We start from the raw sequence: 14,129 nt of genomic DNA on the forward strand, positions 1-14,129 counted from the left end.
TGATGCTGGCCTATAGTCGGTGTTTTGGAGTAAATACCGAGGATTCGCATTTTTATGTGTTTGGTTGTTATTACCGGGCCATATAGAAAGGATTAATATGCCATTGTGTTTGTTAATATAAATGAACTTTTGCTGAGGTAGATACTCACGTTCTCTAGACAACTTGGGAAGTATCGCGATTTTACGTAATACCTAAGTAGCGACCTATGAACAAGATTAATAGAATATAATATAAGAATTTAATATTGAAGCTTTAGATAAAAGTCGAGGTTGGCTTTCGTTCTAGTAATACGATGTAAATTATAACTACCCCTATTTATTACCCATTTCCAAAGATATGACGCCTCAACGACATGCACATATTCTGCCCTCGTTAAACTAAAATGCCTCAATTTCATCTTTTAGTTTTACAATATGATTGAATAGTTTCTTAATATGTCATTGTGAGAAATTTATATCTCTATTCCAAATAAAATTTAAAGTTCTAGAGAAGGCGGAGTGTTAAGAATGAGGGTTAAGGTAGATACCTAGGTAGGTATTTTAACGTGTAACAAACGCTTATTTCCAAAAGATGATCCCATAGTTGGTCCTTAAGTAATATTACGTGAATCTAGACTTGAGGAAATATTTTAATTTGACAACGAACCATGTTCTTAGGAGATATTCTCCGTAATGATAGAATAGCCGTGGCACTGGTGTAAAGTCGAGGCAGGTAAAAACCAAGACACTATTGCCCCAACCTAGTCCTGGATTTTGCGTATGGCGACAGGGCAATATCTACCAGTTTCATATGAAAGAGTGTCTTTTAACCCCCCTTTCGTAATAAAACAGACAGGAATGAAAGCAATAAATCCATAGATAATACCACACCACCTTTCGAACAAGCGACATCTGAGTTTGCTCACTCAAGCTCCAACCTCACTTACTACAGGAGCAGCAATCTTCTCTCCCTTCAGCTTAATCTCCCTCCCACCTCTGCTCCTCGCGTTATCCTTGCCCTGTCTGATAGCCACGGCTTTATGCGCCTCCCATTCCTTCGCATTCATCGTGTTGTCCTCTTCACCTTGTTCTAGTTCGGGGATAAGACTGTCGCCTCCCGCGAGTCTCTTCATGGGAGCTTCGGCCTGGGGCCTGACTAGGTAGGCGTGGCTGTAGCGGGGTACCTGGCCTTGGGCGCCGGGCGCGAAGGTAACGCGATGCATATTGCTTCGGAGGATGCCCGCGCTCCATTCAACCATGGCATCGCCAAGATTGACAATGGCACAACCAGGAACAGGCTTCACGTAACGCCAGTTAGCCTCGTCGGTCGGATCAGTGCCAGGGGATAGCAGTTGCAGCCCACCGGTGATGTTGAATAGGATGGTGAGTGAGCCGATGTCCGTGTGTCCGAGAAGAGACGTACGACGGTCTGTAGTAGGTTGAGGTAAGTATCTCAGCAAGCGCAGGGCAGTCCCCGATGGTTTATCTAATGGCTGCAAAGATGCGAGTGTGCCGGGTGGGAGATGAAGCTGAGAGTCAAGCGTAGCACAAATCAAGCGCACGATCGAATGGGCCTGCTCCATGTGGCTCTTGATAGCCGGTCTACTCTTTTCGATACAAGGTGGATTGGACAGTGGGGCAGAAACTCCCATTATGTCGTCTCTTCCGACATTGTAGAACTCCACGCGGTCTGGTCGACCGTCCTCGATCTTGAGGTTTCCAGCTTCTTTGTATCTGTATTGCCCATATTAGCACCACTCTACATGACATAAGGCAACCTAATAAGATAAACTTACCCGAATAGGGAGTATGGAGGTTTGTAAGCATATTTCATGAGTTCCTCGACATCGATCGAGTTGACTTCCTTATCAAGCTCAAACATGTTCGCAGCAGACTGTATGAAGGATTCACCCTCTTCGCATCCTGTGAAGTCAAGAACGAAGAATCCCCATGCTCGACAAGCCTCGAAAAGAGTGTTGGCCTCGGCAGCGTTATTTTTCAGCAGTTTTGCGAAGCTGACGCGCTGAAGCGAGGCAGTCTGTACATCATTAGGAAATGATGGATACTGGTCAAAGTAGGCTTGTGTCGGCATATTGTGGATAATGATAATTGGTGTTAGAGATAATTGCTGAAATATTAAAAGGCTGTAGAATTGTTATAACGTCGATCTTGCTTTGTTTTATCAATAATGAGTTAGAGATGTCGTAAGGGAGGATGAATGTATAGATACGAGAAAATTATATTAAACTGCGGATTTTGATACTATTTCAAAGCCTAGCTTACACTACATGCGGTAAGGGGCAAAGGGAGAGCTTGGTCTCCTTGTTACTCTTCATGACATAGTCATAAGACTCCTAACTTTCAAGCTTGCGTAACCTGATAGTTTGTCGTTGGCTTTTATAATCCTATCAAAAGCCACTCGCATGTTACACCTAGCTATGTAGGTCGAAATAGACTCGCTTTACTAGGTGGCTTGCCGACATTAGCGTAAATCCTTCTACTGGGGTAGGCTGTGCCCCTTCTACTATCTACTATTAGGATCCCTTTGTTCAATAATATAACTACCTATGAATTAACGTGAATGCAACTAACATTCTAACATAAACGCAACGCCGTTCCAACATAAATGGAACCGCGTTCAAACATATAGGTATGTACCTGCGCTAAGAGAATCCCTCTAGTCGTACTAACCCAGCACAAAGTGGAATTATTGCTGTAGTTAGCTGCATGTAGCAAGCATGGCATGTGGTCCCACAGCGGACTGTGCCACCCGAGATGTAGTATAATAAAGCTTCGTCTGGGGTACTGGGCACATGGAACCCGGGGAAATGATCAGAATAGGAAGTTCCTTTGTTGGAATTCGGACTCTGCAACAATCACAAACACCGTAGGCCGAGCTCTCTATATTGTCGGATCGAGGGTGCTATTTGTTCCGTGAAAAAAAAAAAATGAAAAAAAGAAAAAGTTGCTTGGATCGGTGGGAATAGCTTCGTCGGCGGCTTGATAAGACTGAAATTAAAGATTATAAGTCACCGCAGATTATGCCATGAGGTGGACCTAAATAACATGGAAACTCTAACCTAACTACGAGAATCTATGTCTACTTATACATACTGAATATGTTCTTTGTTCTGGATGTCTCATCTATAATCCGGATAGATTGTAAGTATCACCGTATATTAAAAAGTTAGGTTTTTAGGAGCATGTAGTAGTTTAGGTATGTATTATCTCTAAAATACAAACTAGGTACAGTGTCTAGACTTCCAGCCACGTAATGTCCCAAAAATGAATTCTGTCGATGACCATTTCCAGCGATGTAGTCCTAGACTTACTCAACTATATAGCTTTGTTGTAACATGATACGGGCCTTGTCCTTGTCACTGAGATCGTGTAAAGGGTACCCTTGACTAGCAATCGTCACAGTTGAGAAGTCTTGTGTGTGGGCAGCAGTCAAAAACAGATCCGTCAAGATTGTGAAGCCACATTGCACATAAGAGGCTCTCAGCGGCATGTTTTGCGAGATGCAACGCCCTTTAATAGTCGGGGTCCAGAGTAAATCGAGAGGTATGCATTGGAGAAGAACGGTGAAGACAGCCACCAATGTGGATAATGCAAGTAGCGTTAAGAATATCCAAATCGCCAACCGAATATTTCTCGAGTTTTTAAGATGCAAAAGGAAAATGCCGATAGAGAGCTTGGTAAAGAATGCCTCGATAATATTTAATACTTGGTAGACGCTGATTTGTCGATATGGCCCAGAAAGAGAAAGCGAGTAAGGCGGTCTCTATATTCGACGAAGTTTCCATTGATTTGAATAACACTGATAGCACTTCTCCCCATTCTGGGCTAAACTTCTTTCACTCACTGTCTGCTTGGCAACAGCTATACGAAAATCAAGCAATGAGACACATACCGGAAAACCACAGCTTGGCAGCTACTGCCATAGACCTCCTTCTCTGGGGAGTGCCAGGACACTATCTCAAGCGGGCTACGACCAAGTTTCTCGTAGCCTTGATGGATGATCCTCTTCGCATTGCCGTTGGATATCCAGCGCCTTCTACTATATATCGAATATGCATAAAAACATTCTCACAAGTAGGACACTCGTGTTGCGATATCTAACCCTTCCAAGGCTAGGCTTTTTGGCTATCCAACCGACTCGCGTCATGGATTCTGAGGTTCCTTATCCACAAGCTAATTTTTCGGGTGGTGTATTGTTAAAGCAACGTAACAGGACAATCTTAATATCGTATGTAGCAGCGCCTTACTATATTAAGCTGACGATCTGGAATTGCTGGGGACCCGGCGCTTGGTGGTGGTGGTGGTGTCTAGGGCATCCTCTTCCCGCCCAAAATGACCAACATTTCATACCTGAAGGCTACCTATCTTATTCTCGAAATTGGTCCACGGCATGGGAAAACTGCTATAGTCCAGGCAAGAGAAGAGCCGGCGGTAAGAGCTATGCTACACTGTGAGAATGTCAATAAAGATTAGTTAATTAGAGATGTTTGTCGCACATTAGTAGTTCAGATAGTTGGAACAGTTATATTAATGAGACGAGTGGTTAAAAGAAGTTAGGAGGATAAAGCTCCCATGTAGCTAATAGACCCAAGATTGACTCCCAGAAGGGCCGTTAAGCCTATGTATAATATTAGAAATTCAAGCATAGGTAAATAAGACCTTGTCTACCTCGAATCCTTAAAAGGGGAGAGGAGATTATGGATTTACGATCTTGAGATAATTATTATGTTGATTTGATCTTTAGTCCAAGACGATAAAATAGAAAAAGGGGCAGAAAAGGGGGGAACGCGCTATGTACAATTACAAGAAAAATAGGGGGCTTAGGTCACATGATGATAATGACTAATCTGACACTTATGTAAACATTGTTAGGTACTTGATAAGGGATTTTGGAGGGGAGAGTGGAGTCATTAGAATCTCTACGAATACAACATCTTTTTACCTATCATCATTCAACAGCTCCTTAATAACTGACCATATGAGGCAAACTTTAACAGATTAAGGCAAGGGATGCATGATACTATAAATGAGACCCAACAACCAGATTTTATAGTTGGGCCATCCGATTCTAGGTTAATAAGAGGAAACGAGACATACACTAGTTTCTTAGAGGAAAGTTGCGGCTAACGTTGCAATGGAATATGACATCTCGGGAGATAACCAATCGCATACATTGCCGTCCGAAACACATACGACCATCGGTCTATCCGTTTCAGGCGACGGTGGCTTGCGGAGAATACCGAGCCTACTACCTAGGTATATATTTACGAAGTAGTTCAAGACAAATCCTCAATAGGGTGGCGCAGTTGCTATATGTAAAGTGTGGCCCCTAGCAAAGGATTGCGGCATGGCGAAAAAGGTAAGGGTGATCCCGACACTCTTTACACATTCGGTAAGGCGAGAGGAAGTTGAATTTCCTAAACTGTCGGTTTGTTATTTTGGTTTGATTTCAAGGAGAAAATAAGGATGAAAGCCATTCATTGGCAGTTTGAACGATATTGTACTTACCTAAGGTATATAAGAACGTATTGCTGTTTGAATGTTGAAGTAGACTTAACTATCCATAGTGTGCGAATAACTCTGTACACATCTGAATATCCACCATGCCATCTATAAAATTAAGTGGCTTTTTATTAGCCCAGTTTCTTTTATCGCTGGGTACGAACGCTCTCCCGAGCGCATCCCGTATTAGTAATGATGATGTTCGGGATCTCGGCCGGCGCGGTCTTGGCTTTGATACAGATACGCCGGATATCCTAAGATTTAGCGAATTATATGGCGCACCCGAAAACAACTTCGACTGCAAGAGCGACCGGAATCCCGTCATCATGCTCCACGGGCTTTCAGCAAACCGCCAAGTCGATCTCAACATGCTTCAATGGGAGCTTAATAGGCGCGGTTACTGCACATTCTCGCAGACTTACGGTGCTTGGAGTCTAGTACCTTGGATTGGTGGACTTAAATCAATGTCGGAATCAGCGAAGGAGATCGCTAGCTTTGTGAAAGAAGTTAAGGATAAAACCGGCGCGGAAAAAGTCGATATTGTTGGTCACTCTGAGGGTGGTGTTCAAGCCATCTACGTACCAATGACACAGGATGGTATCTCGGATATTGTGGAGCATGTGGTTGCATTGGGACCAGCTATTCATGGTGCAAAGTACTTCGGCTTTACCGATCTGTGGTACATCGGTGGGAATATCACTCGCACTCTCGCTAAGAAGGTTGTAGACGTGCTCGGATGCCCAGCTTGCGAGGACATGGCAACTGACGGTGGAATATACAACGATTTCAAGAACGCCGGCAAGATCGTGCAGGCCGGGAACAAAGTAACAGTTATCATGTCCAACTCAGATACACTAGTATCGCCGGATGTCAGCAGGGTCGACGAGGAAGGGGCAACTAACGTTATCGTTCAAGATACTTGTCCCGACGACAAAGTTGGACATGCAGGACTCATGTGGGATAAGAGTGTTTGGAGATTAATTGTGAATGCGTTGGAAGAAAACAACGATGCAGTATTCGAATGCGAACAGGGACTGGTTATCTAATGCATAGACATCTTATAATCGTATATATTAATATAAAAAGCTGAGCAACACATTCGAAAGAATAATGGTATAAGGTATTTTACGAGTTACTTGTTAGCAATTTTCAGGTATCAAAAGCTTCAGTATAATATGCCTTGGTTACTTAGGTAGGTACCTTATTTTAAGTATTCTATACTAAGCTACCTCTATTTTGTAAACTTCTAGCAGGTAAATGGGTACCTTTACTTAGGACTGGTCGATGTGTGTATTTACTGGCATTCACTTTCTCACCGTATCTCTATTGTCTAGGCAGGTTGGGTACCTTAGGTTTAGAATTCCTTGTAGAATATCAAAGTTATTTCTGCCTTCTTGGTATACATTGTGGTACGTAGCCTGGGATATCTTAATAACTCTTAAAGTTCCCTGAAAGCCGAGGGTAAAGATATTCGAAATGCCTCTCTACTAACTGTTCTTAAAATAAAACCGTGAATATATCTAACGATTAATCGTGTACCTATCCGTATGAAAATCCATCCCTAATGAAAACCACAACCCAATACCTAGGCCACAATCTGATCAAATATCTCATTAAGCCCCAAAATGCACGTATGGAACCCAGAAATAATCCATCGCACCCCGTGCCGCCGATGCCCCCAAGTTAAGTACTTTGGCATCTCTCGTCTCTTTACCTTTCCTCATCCCTTCATCTCTAAGCGCTCTGATCGCAAAGTGAAGCCCTCGGCTCACTGCGATATCCGTCATACCTTCATCTCGTAGCGTTTCATACAGTACACTTGCTACGTCAACGCAGTGTTTATCTGATACCTCCCAGAGTGTCCCGACAACGTGCCGAAAGCCAGCTAACTGGAAAGCGCTAACAAGATGAATACCCTCGTCAGATAAGTTGGCCACTTTATTAGACCCAGTGGAGCAAGCTGAGAGATAGGCAAGAAAAGGGGGATTTTCTTGCAAACGACTATCGCGGAGATTGCCTACAGTTAGAGGGTTGCTCTCCCAATCTTCAAGAAGTAAATAACTATTCGACGGGTCCTTTAGATCCGTGCTCCCATGACCAGCAAAATGAACAGCTTACACTTTTGCAAGTGCTTTAGAACGCCTTCTTTAGATCGCTGTGGCAGGATTGCATTAAGCTGAAGCGATGGACAGAGCCCCCTAGTATCTCCACTTCCTTGGCAGCGAACGGGAGATTTCTATGCCCGGAAAGGCCCGGAGTGTTTTGCATTGCAACTAAAATAGCAGAGTCAACTTGAGACTCTTCGGTTGCATGCTGAGGAGTTTGTTGCCGATTATGTACCAATGCTTTGATTGACGATGCGTACGAAGATATTACTCTGTCAAGAACTGTGTCGGTGGAGGTGCCTGTGTAGATGCCGGCCGCATGTAGTGGTAGCTGGCTGAGGAGCCCAGTTGGAACCCACCAAATATGAGGCCATTCGTTATCAATGATGGGCCCTTTGAAACCCAACGCATCTAGACATGGACAGCAGACACTCTGCCAGAGCCATTCCAATAAAGAAGCTAAATCGGAGGTGGGACTTAGATTCTCGACCTTCCTTCTAACCTCAGGTTCTGCAAGATGTGGTAACTTTATTGTCTCAATACGGTCAGTCTTTATGAGGAATGCATCAGATCGATAGAAACTCATGTTAACAACGATAATAGGACCGGAGCCCGCTGCGGTCATGAGATCCTCTGTATCTGGTAACTGAATAAAGTTACGAAACTCAGGCTGGGAACGAATTTCTTCGACAATCTCGTCGAATTCTCGCGTTGCTTCGCGACGCCGCTTTACTTTTGATTCCCAGGATGACACATCATCATTCATTGGCGAGAAAGGGGCGGTATTTTTGACAGGCGAGTCAAGCTCATCTCGAAGTAACGTGAACTTATCCGCCAATTTAGGATACTTCAGCTTCAGATCGGAGATATCTCCTCTCATGTCCATTAATAATCCGGAAATAACACCACGGCCAAGTTCAAGAAGACGCAAAGCTTCTCGAGGTTCTTCTCCGGCGTTAAGGGCAACCGCAGCAGCAGTTGATGCCAAGCCAGAAAGGTCGGCAAGTAAGCTCTGCATATCGGCAGGACTCAAGTATCGTGGGCTTATGGTAGGGAGTAGTGAAATTGCCCCCTTGAGTAACTGGCTAGATTCTTTCCAATCTCCTCGTAACGCGAGAATTTGGGCAGCCCCACGAGCCAAGTTTATCCGAACAGATGGAGGAGAAGAATCGCAACGCCAACCTTCAACTAACGTTTCTAATTTACGATCTAAATCGTCAGGCGATTCGGTCCATTCATATCGATAGCTAAGTCTCGTTGCATAATTTTGCAAATATAAACCGCGGTCTGGGTGATCTTGAGGGATGAGCCTGACTGCAGTATCTGATAGATCAATGGCACGATCTAAGTCTTTGAATGTTTCGGAGCTGGATATGTGTTCAAAGTTAGATGTTCGTTCCAGGTTCGAAACCATCTCCCACGCAAACGTCGATTTGGGTTGTTTGACTTCCCTTCTAAGCAAAGGGCCATGGCAGTCAAACCCGGAGGGAGATTTATCGCACACGCCGGGTCTAATTTCATCTCTTTGAGTTTAAACCGCCGGCATAGACGATTCGCGAGGCTATCCAAACATTGAGCGTAGGACGGATGGTCTCGAGACACCGCGTTTACTGCTCTAGTCGCGAACTCGATCGCACGATCTAAATCCTCCATCGAACCTTTCGACTCGAACCGGGTTGAAAGTATAGTTGCAAAATTAGTACCGAGGCGTATTCGTAGTGATCTTGAGGCATAGAATTTGTTGTGGCCATTAGCGCGTTAACTGCATCGTCTATATCTTCCATTGACCCTGTCCGCTCGAACCGTCTAGAAAGATAAATTCCAAGGTCGTTCGACATTCTGTAGTAATTTGGTACGTTTTCCGGCGTTGCCCGCCATGCATGGCTTGCTAATTCGATTGCTCGATCCAGATCTTCTAGTGCACCTGTGTAATCATAGCGAGTGCTAAGTAGAGACCCGAGGTTATGTAAATCAACAAACCGGTTTCGATCGTCTCGAGGCATGGTGTCTACTGCCTCAGTTTCAATTTCAATAGCGCGATCCAAATCTCCTATCGAACCCAGACGGTCGAACCGCGCATGAAGTTGGGATGACATATCGCTCAAGTATTTATATCGATCAGGGTGACCTGGTGGTGTGGCGTTGAGTGATTCGGCTGAAATTTCGATCGCACGGTTCAAGTCTTCCATCAACCCCGTTTGCTTAAACCGCGAACGAAGGTCGGTTCCAAGATCACTTAATCGAGTGGCGCGATCCGGATGGTTACTAGGTGTGAGGTCAAGTACTTCAGTTGCAATTCCAATCATACGATTCAGTACGTCAACTGAACTGGTTCGTATGAACTGTGCGTTAAGCTGTTGTCTGAGGACTCTTAAACGCCTGGGACGATCAACGTGCATCTGAGGCGTAGTTTGTACCGAATTAACTGCGGCCTTGATTGCGCGATAGTTGTCCTCCATAACTCCTGTCCTATCGAACCGTAGACCAAGCAGGCGTGCGAGGTTGCTCGAGTAAAGAGCATAATCAGGTCTGTCTAGTGGTATAAGCCCAACCGCCTCGGTCGTGAATTTGATCGCATCATCTAAGTCCTTGAGTGATCCCCTTTTTTCAAACCGGTCGCTTAACGATGACCCAAGATTGTTCAAACAAAGGCTGCGATCTATAGGATCATGAGGTGACGCTGCCATTGCTTTAAATGAAAGCTCAATCGCTCGGTTTAGGTCCTCTTCTGTCGATGATTTCTCTTTGCATTTTAGCAAAAGCATTGAATTAAGTCCGAGCAAGAACTTGAAGTATTCCGGATCTTCTGGAGACGCGGCATCTAGTGCTTTCGATTGGTTGCTAATAGCACGGTTTAGGTCCCCGATTAATCCTCTACCTAGGAATCGTTGAAGGAGCATTGATGCAAAATTGCCTAACATAGGTGGTATGACAAGACCATCATCGATATTTACTACTCGATCCATGACTGCAATAGCTTCATCTAGGTCTGCCAAACGGCCGGTCTCTGTATAGTTTTGGGCGAGACGTACCGCTCGATTAGTTAGAGATTGTGCCATGATGAGCGCTTGCATAACCATAGGCTGCATCTGTACGCCAATATCCCGGGGATGAAAGCCTAGAACACCACTTTGACAATATTAGTGAAAGGGAAAGTTATCGTATAACCAATATCATAGATGTAGTATCAATATACTGTATTGGTCTCACACACATTTTGATTTTGGTTGATAAGGCGGGTATGGTAGTTACGTACGGATATAGCTGTGGTATAGTTTTGGCAGCTTTTTGGATATTCTGTTGGGACTTATACTGGTGCATCTGCCTGGATAACGTGTCTAGAATACTAGATCGTCGACTATGATCTGAGTGGTCCGCAGGTGTAACCGCGAGCCAACCATTGGCTCTCTGAATAGCTTGCTCAAGCTGTTCTTCGGAGTGAGATGTTTGGAAGATTAAAAGACAACAATATATATATATTCAACTTGCTTGTCGTTCGTAGAGTCTTCACGGACTTTGGCGAAGGAAAGGAGGTTATTTTCGTTCAAGTTAGAAAGAAACGACTTTAGATCTGGATCTATGTTAAATACACCCATATCAGCCATGTTGAAAGTTTCTGTCTGTGATGCTAGAATATTTGGGAGTGAGGGTTATGGATATATCTGAAAATATAACTCAATTATATCAGAACTCTCAAGCTATTACACTGCTCCTTAAATACACCTACGCACATAGTCAAGTATTTTATTTACATAAATGGATATATTAGTGGCGATAATTATCATTGTGGCTAAGCATATCTTCTCTAGCTGTCAGCAAGAACAAACCAGCTCAGCACCTAACACTCATCGGGCTGGGGCATATAAAACTGCCTCTGAGGCTGAGACGCTTGCTTCAACATAATGATATGTTTACTTCAAACAATATTGAAGATTTACCAGTAATGTGTACCATCACTCGGAGTTTCTTGCCACAGAAGCACGTCGCGGTTTGGGCTTATTCCGACCAGATGGAGAGGCATAATGTGAAATCATCATATTACCTTGGATCCATTACTATTTCTTATTGAGGGGATACTCTTAAGACTTGTATGTAAATACAAAACTAAGATGCGGTAATCACCTATCAACAGTGAACACTTAATAGAGCCTATAGAATTAGGCAAGTTTCTCTCTAAGCATGACCTTTTTCAAGTCTCTATTCGGGCAATACACAAGGCGCAAGGGTTAATAGTGAGCAAGGCGTATATAATTGCCTTGTAATATATACGTACTTTAGGTACTTAAGGCACCTAATATTAGTTGTTGTTATTCTAAAAGATAACTGGATGTCAACGTCGTGGCGAAAGGCGATGCAACCCCCTCCATTACCATTCCCTTGCATTTGTTGCGTAGTATTGAAGAATGACAACTGGCCTTCAGCACAATGTAAATCCTGATTCTACCAATTGCGAAGCCATTTACATAAAAAGGGTTGGCTCTACCTAGATAAGTAAGCATCGATGGCCTTACACCCCTTAATTTATTGTTGACAACAAATGAGGCTTGGATTGGCCATTAATGAACAGGTCCACCTGTACCCGAAATGAAGACTACAAGAACTGTAGTATACCTGTAATTTTAGTAGTATATTAGCTGCTGCGCCAATTTTCAATTTTCGAGGGAAACGCACGTCGCGCCAGCTACAATTAGCTCGACTATCCTCGTTCTGGTGAGGCTGGATAAAGCAACCACAAATATCATTGTAGCGGCAACGACGATAATTAGCCTAGCCGACAAGCTGTTAACAAAACTAAAAGTAATGACTGGTGTGAGAAGGAGGATGGTTATGAAAGGTACTACAAATATTCTCACCATCAGCCTCAGTGACGATGGTGAGAAAATGTGCACTTTTGGGTCTCGAGAAACGCCTGACTGAGCGTCTGGAGGGCTTTTAAGCCCACTGTTGATAAGGAGCTTATTCAAGCAAACGCGAATATTCCCTGTCTGTGCCTCTAGCCATGTCACTAGAAAATCCTCTGACGTGGCAAGGCTGACGAGGTCTTCATCGTGTTCCAGGTAGGCTGTTTCATTACGTGCAACACAGCCAGTCCCGCTGATCCAGTTTCTTAAGTTCGATATAGCACGTTGTGGGGCAGATTCAAAGTATAGAGCACGTTGGTGTCTCTCTAGATACTCATCTGCACCCCCTATTAGCTTTCACCAATAATGAACCTACCATGTAATTAGAGTGGAATCTGACGTTACCATAGTCGGCTAAGGCATCTTGTATCTTTGCAAGAACCTCATGCCTTTCGCTGTTAGTGTCCCTACGACAACTTCCCAGCGATAGGCTAGGCCCTTCATCCCTGTCAATCTTCTCTAGTTGCTTTTCCAAGAGCGACAGTTTATCCTGTTTGAGCAGAAGTAATCGCGCGCGTAAGCCAGAAAATCGGCGACAGAGGTGGAACGAGTTATGAGAGGCAACAAGGGCTGAGAAACGAGGATATCCTAGTGGAAAGTCCTCAACTATGCCAAGTTAGCATCACAATTTGTAAAAATTAGAATGTGGCTATTCGCACTCTGTTTCCTAACAACCTGGATGTCTTGGGGCGGAGCACTCCCAGTTGATGATCGGCTCCATGACAATAACCAAGTAGAGTACTTGCCCAAAGCCGAAAACGAACTGATTCGTTGACCACGCTCCAGGTCCACTATCGATTGTTGTGTCATGTTGTAGAATGAATGTTGAAGAATACCAAAGATTCAGATTTACAAAATTTGAATCTGTTTGAAACACGGTAGTCATTGTACTAAGACTTAAATCTTAATACAAGGGGTCGTCACAGGTAGCTTAAGTGAGCAAATGTCTACTATACGGCTGCTATATATATTGACAGTCTGCCTAAAATACATGTACGTGTTCTATGGTCACACCCCCATATGTCCAGCATATATGGGCTGAGCCTTATGCTCTGATCAATAGCATTACATCCATTTCTGCCTAACACGTTCTAGGCTCTTCCTCATATTTCCTACTATTCTATGCTTACTGTCTCAGATTGAGCCTCGTCTTCACACGGGTTCGTAATATCGGTAGGTAGGTGCTAACCTTAAGTATCAATTGAACATCTATATAATTAGGTTCCTTTTCAAATATTTTATCATACTACTATACAGCATCTAGCTCTCGATAGCATTCAACTGAGCGTTGCCAAGTGTGTATCATCAAAATAACTTACGTAGGAAACATGGATTCGGCTGAACAGTAAGAATTCCGTCCCTAACAGGTATATTGAATTTCACGCTAAATATTCACATAGAGACAATCAGACACCCTCCTTCACGTTTCCTGACGATGGTGGCCGCCCACTTGTCGACAAATATGATAACGTAAGAATGTTAAGATACAAAACTACTCTCTGTTATCAATACTAATTAACATTAGAATCCCAAATTCAGACCAAACGATGAGGTTTACGTTCGGGATCCCGTAACTAAGGAATGGAAGGGGCCATTCACTGTATCGCATCAACAGGGAGGA

The 14,129-nt window shown here is 43.7% G+C and overlaps 5 protein-coding genes across 5 annotated transcripts; 1 reads left to right on the forward strand and 4 right to left on the reverse strand.

Annotated features, from left to right (window-relative positions):
- Window positions 1–905: 905 nt before the first annotated feature.
- On the reverse strand, window positions 906–2,071 carry GL218_02141 (Gibberellin 2-beta-dioxygenase 8; the record flags this gene model as incomplete). The annotated part of the gene is made up of 2 exons (XM_033578636.1): window positions 906–1,713; window positions 1,776–2,071. The coding sequence occupies 2 exons, from the start codon at window positions 2,069–2,071 to the stop codon at window positions 906–908; spliced, it is 1,104 nt and encodes a 367-aa protein (XP_033439189.1).
- Window positions 2,072–5,603: 3,532 nt separating this feature from the next.
- Window positions 5,604–6,548, forward strand: GL218_02142 (putative lipase class 2 protein; the record flags this gene model as incomplete). The annotated part of the gene is made up of 1 exon (XM_033578637.1): window positions 5,604–6,548. One exon carries the CDS (start codon window positions 5,604–5,606, stop codon window positions 6,546–6,548), a length of 945 nt encoding a protein of 314 aa, XP_033439188.1.
- Window positions 6,549–7,635: 1,087 nt separating this feature from the next.
- Window positions 7,636–9,021, reverse strand: GL218_02143 (uncharacterized protein; the record flags this gene model as incomplete). The annotated part of the gene is made up of 1 exon (XM_033578638.1): window positions 7,636–9,021. One exon carries the CDS (start codon window positions 9,019–9,021, stop codon window positions 7,636–7,638), a length of 1,386 nt encoding a protein of 461 aa, XP_033439187.1.
- Window positions 9,022–9,247: 226 nt separating this feature from the next.
- GL218_02144 (uncharacterized protein) lies at window positions 9,248–10,528 on the reverse strand (the record flags this gene model as incomplete). The annotated part of the gene is made up of 1 exon (XM_033578639.1): window positions 9,248–10,528. One exon carries the CDS (start codon window positions 10,526–10,528, stop codon window positions 9,248–9,250), a length of 1,281 nt encoding a protein of 426 aa, XP_033439194.1.
- A 1,635-nt stretch (window positions 10,529–12,163) lies between these two features.
- GL218_02145 (uncharacterized protein) lies at window positions 12,164–13,318 on the reverse strand (the record flags this gene model as incomplete). The annotated part of the gene is made up of 4 exons (XM_033578640.1): window positions 12,164–12,218; window positions 12,279–12,786; window positions 12,854–13,114; window positions 13,273–13,318. 4 exons carry the CDS (start codon window positions 13,316–13,318, stop codon window positions 12,164–12,166), a joined length of 870 nt encoding a protein of 289 aa, XP_033439193.1.
- Window positions 13,319–14,129: the final 811 nt, after the last annotated feature.

Source organism: Daldinia childiae (genome assembly GCF_008694065.1).
Source record: "Daldinia childiae strain JS-1345 chromosome Unknown Scaffold2, whole genome shotgun sequence".
NCBI classification, from domain to species: domain Eukaryota; kingdom Fungi; phylum Ascomycota; class Sordariomycetes; order Xylariales; family Hypoxylaceae; genus Daldinia; species Daldinia childiae.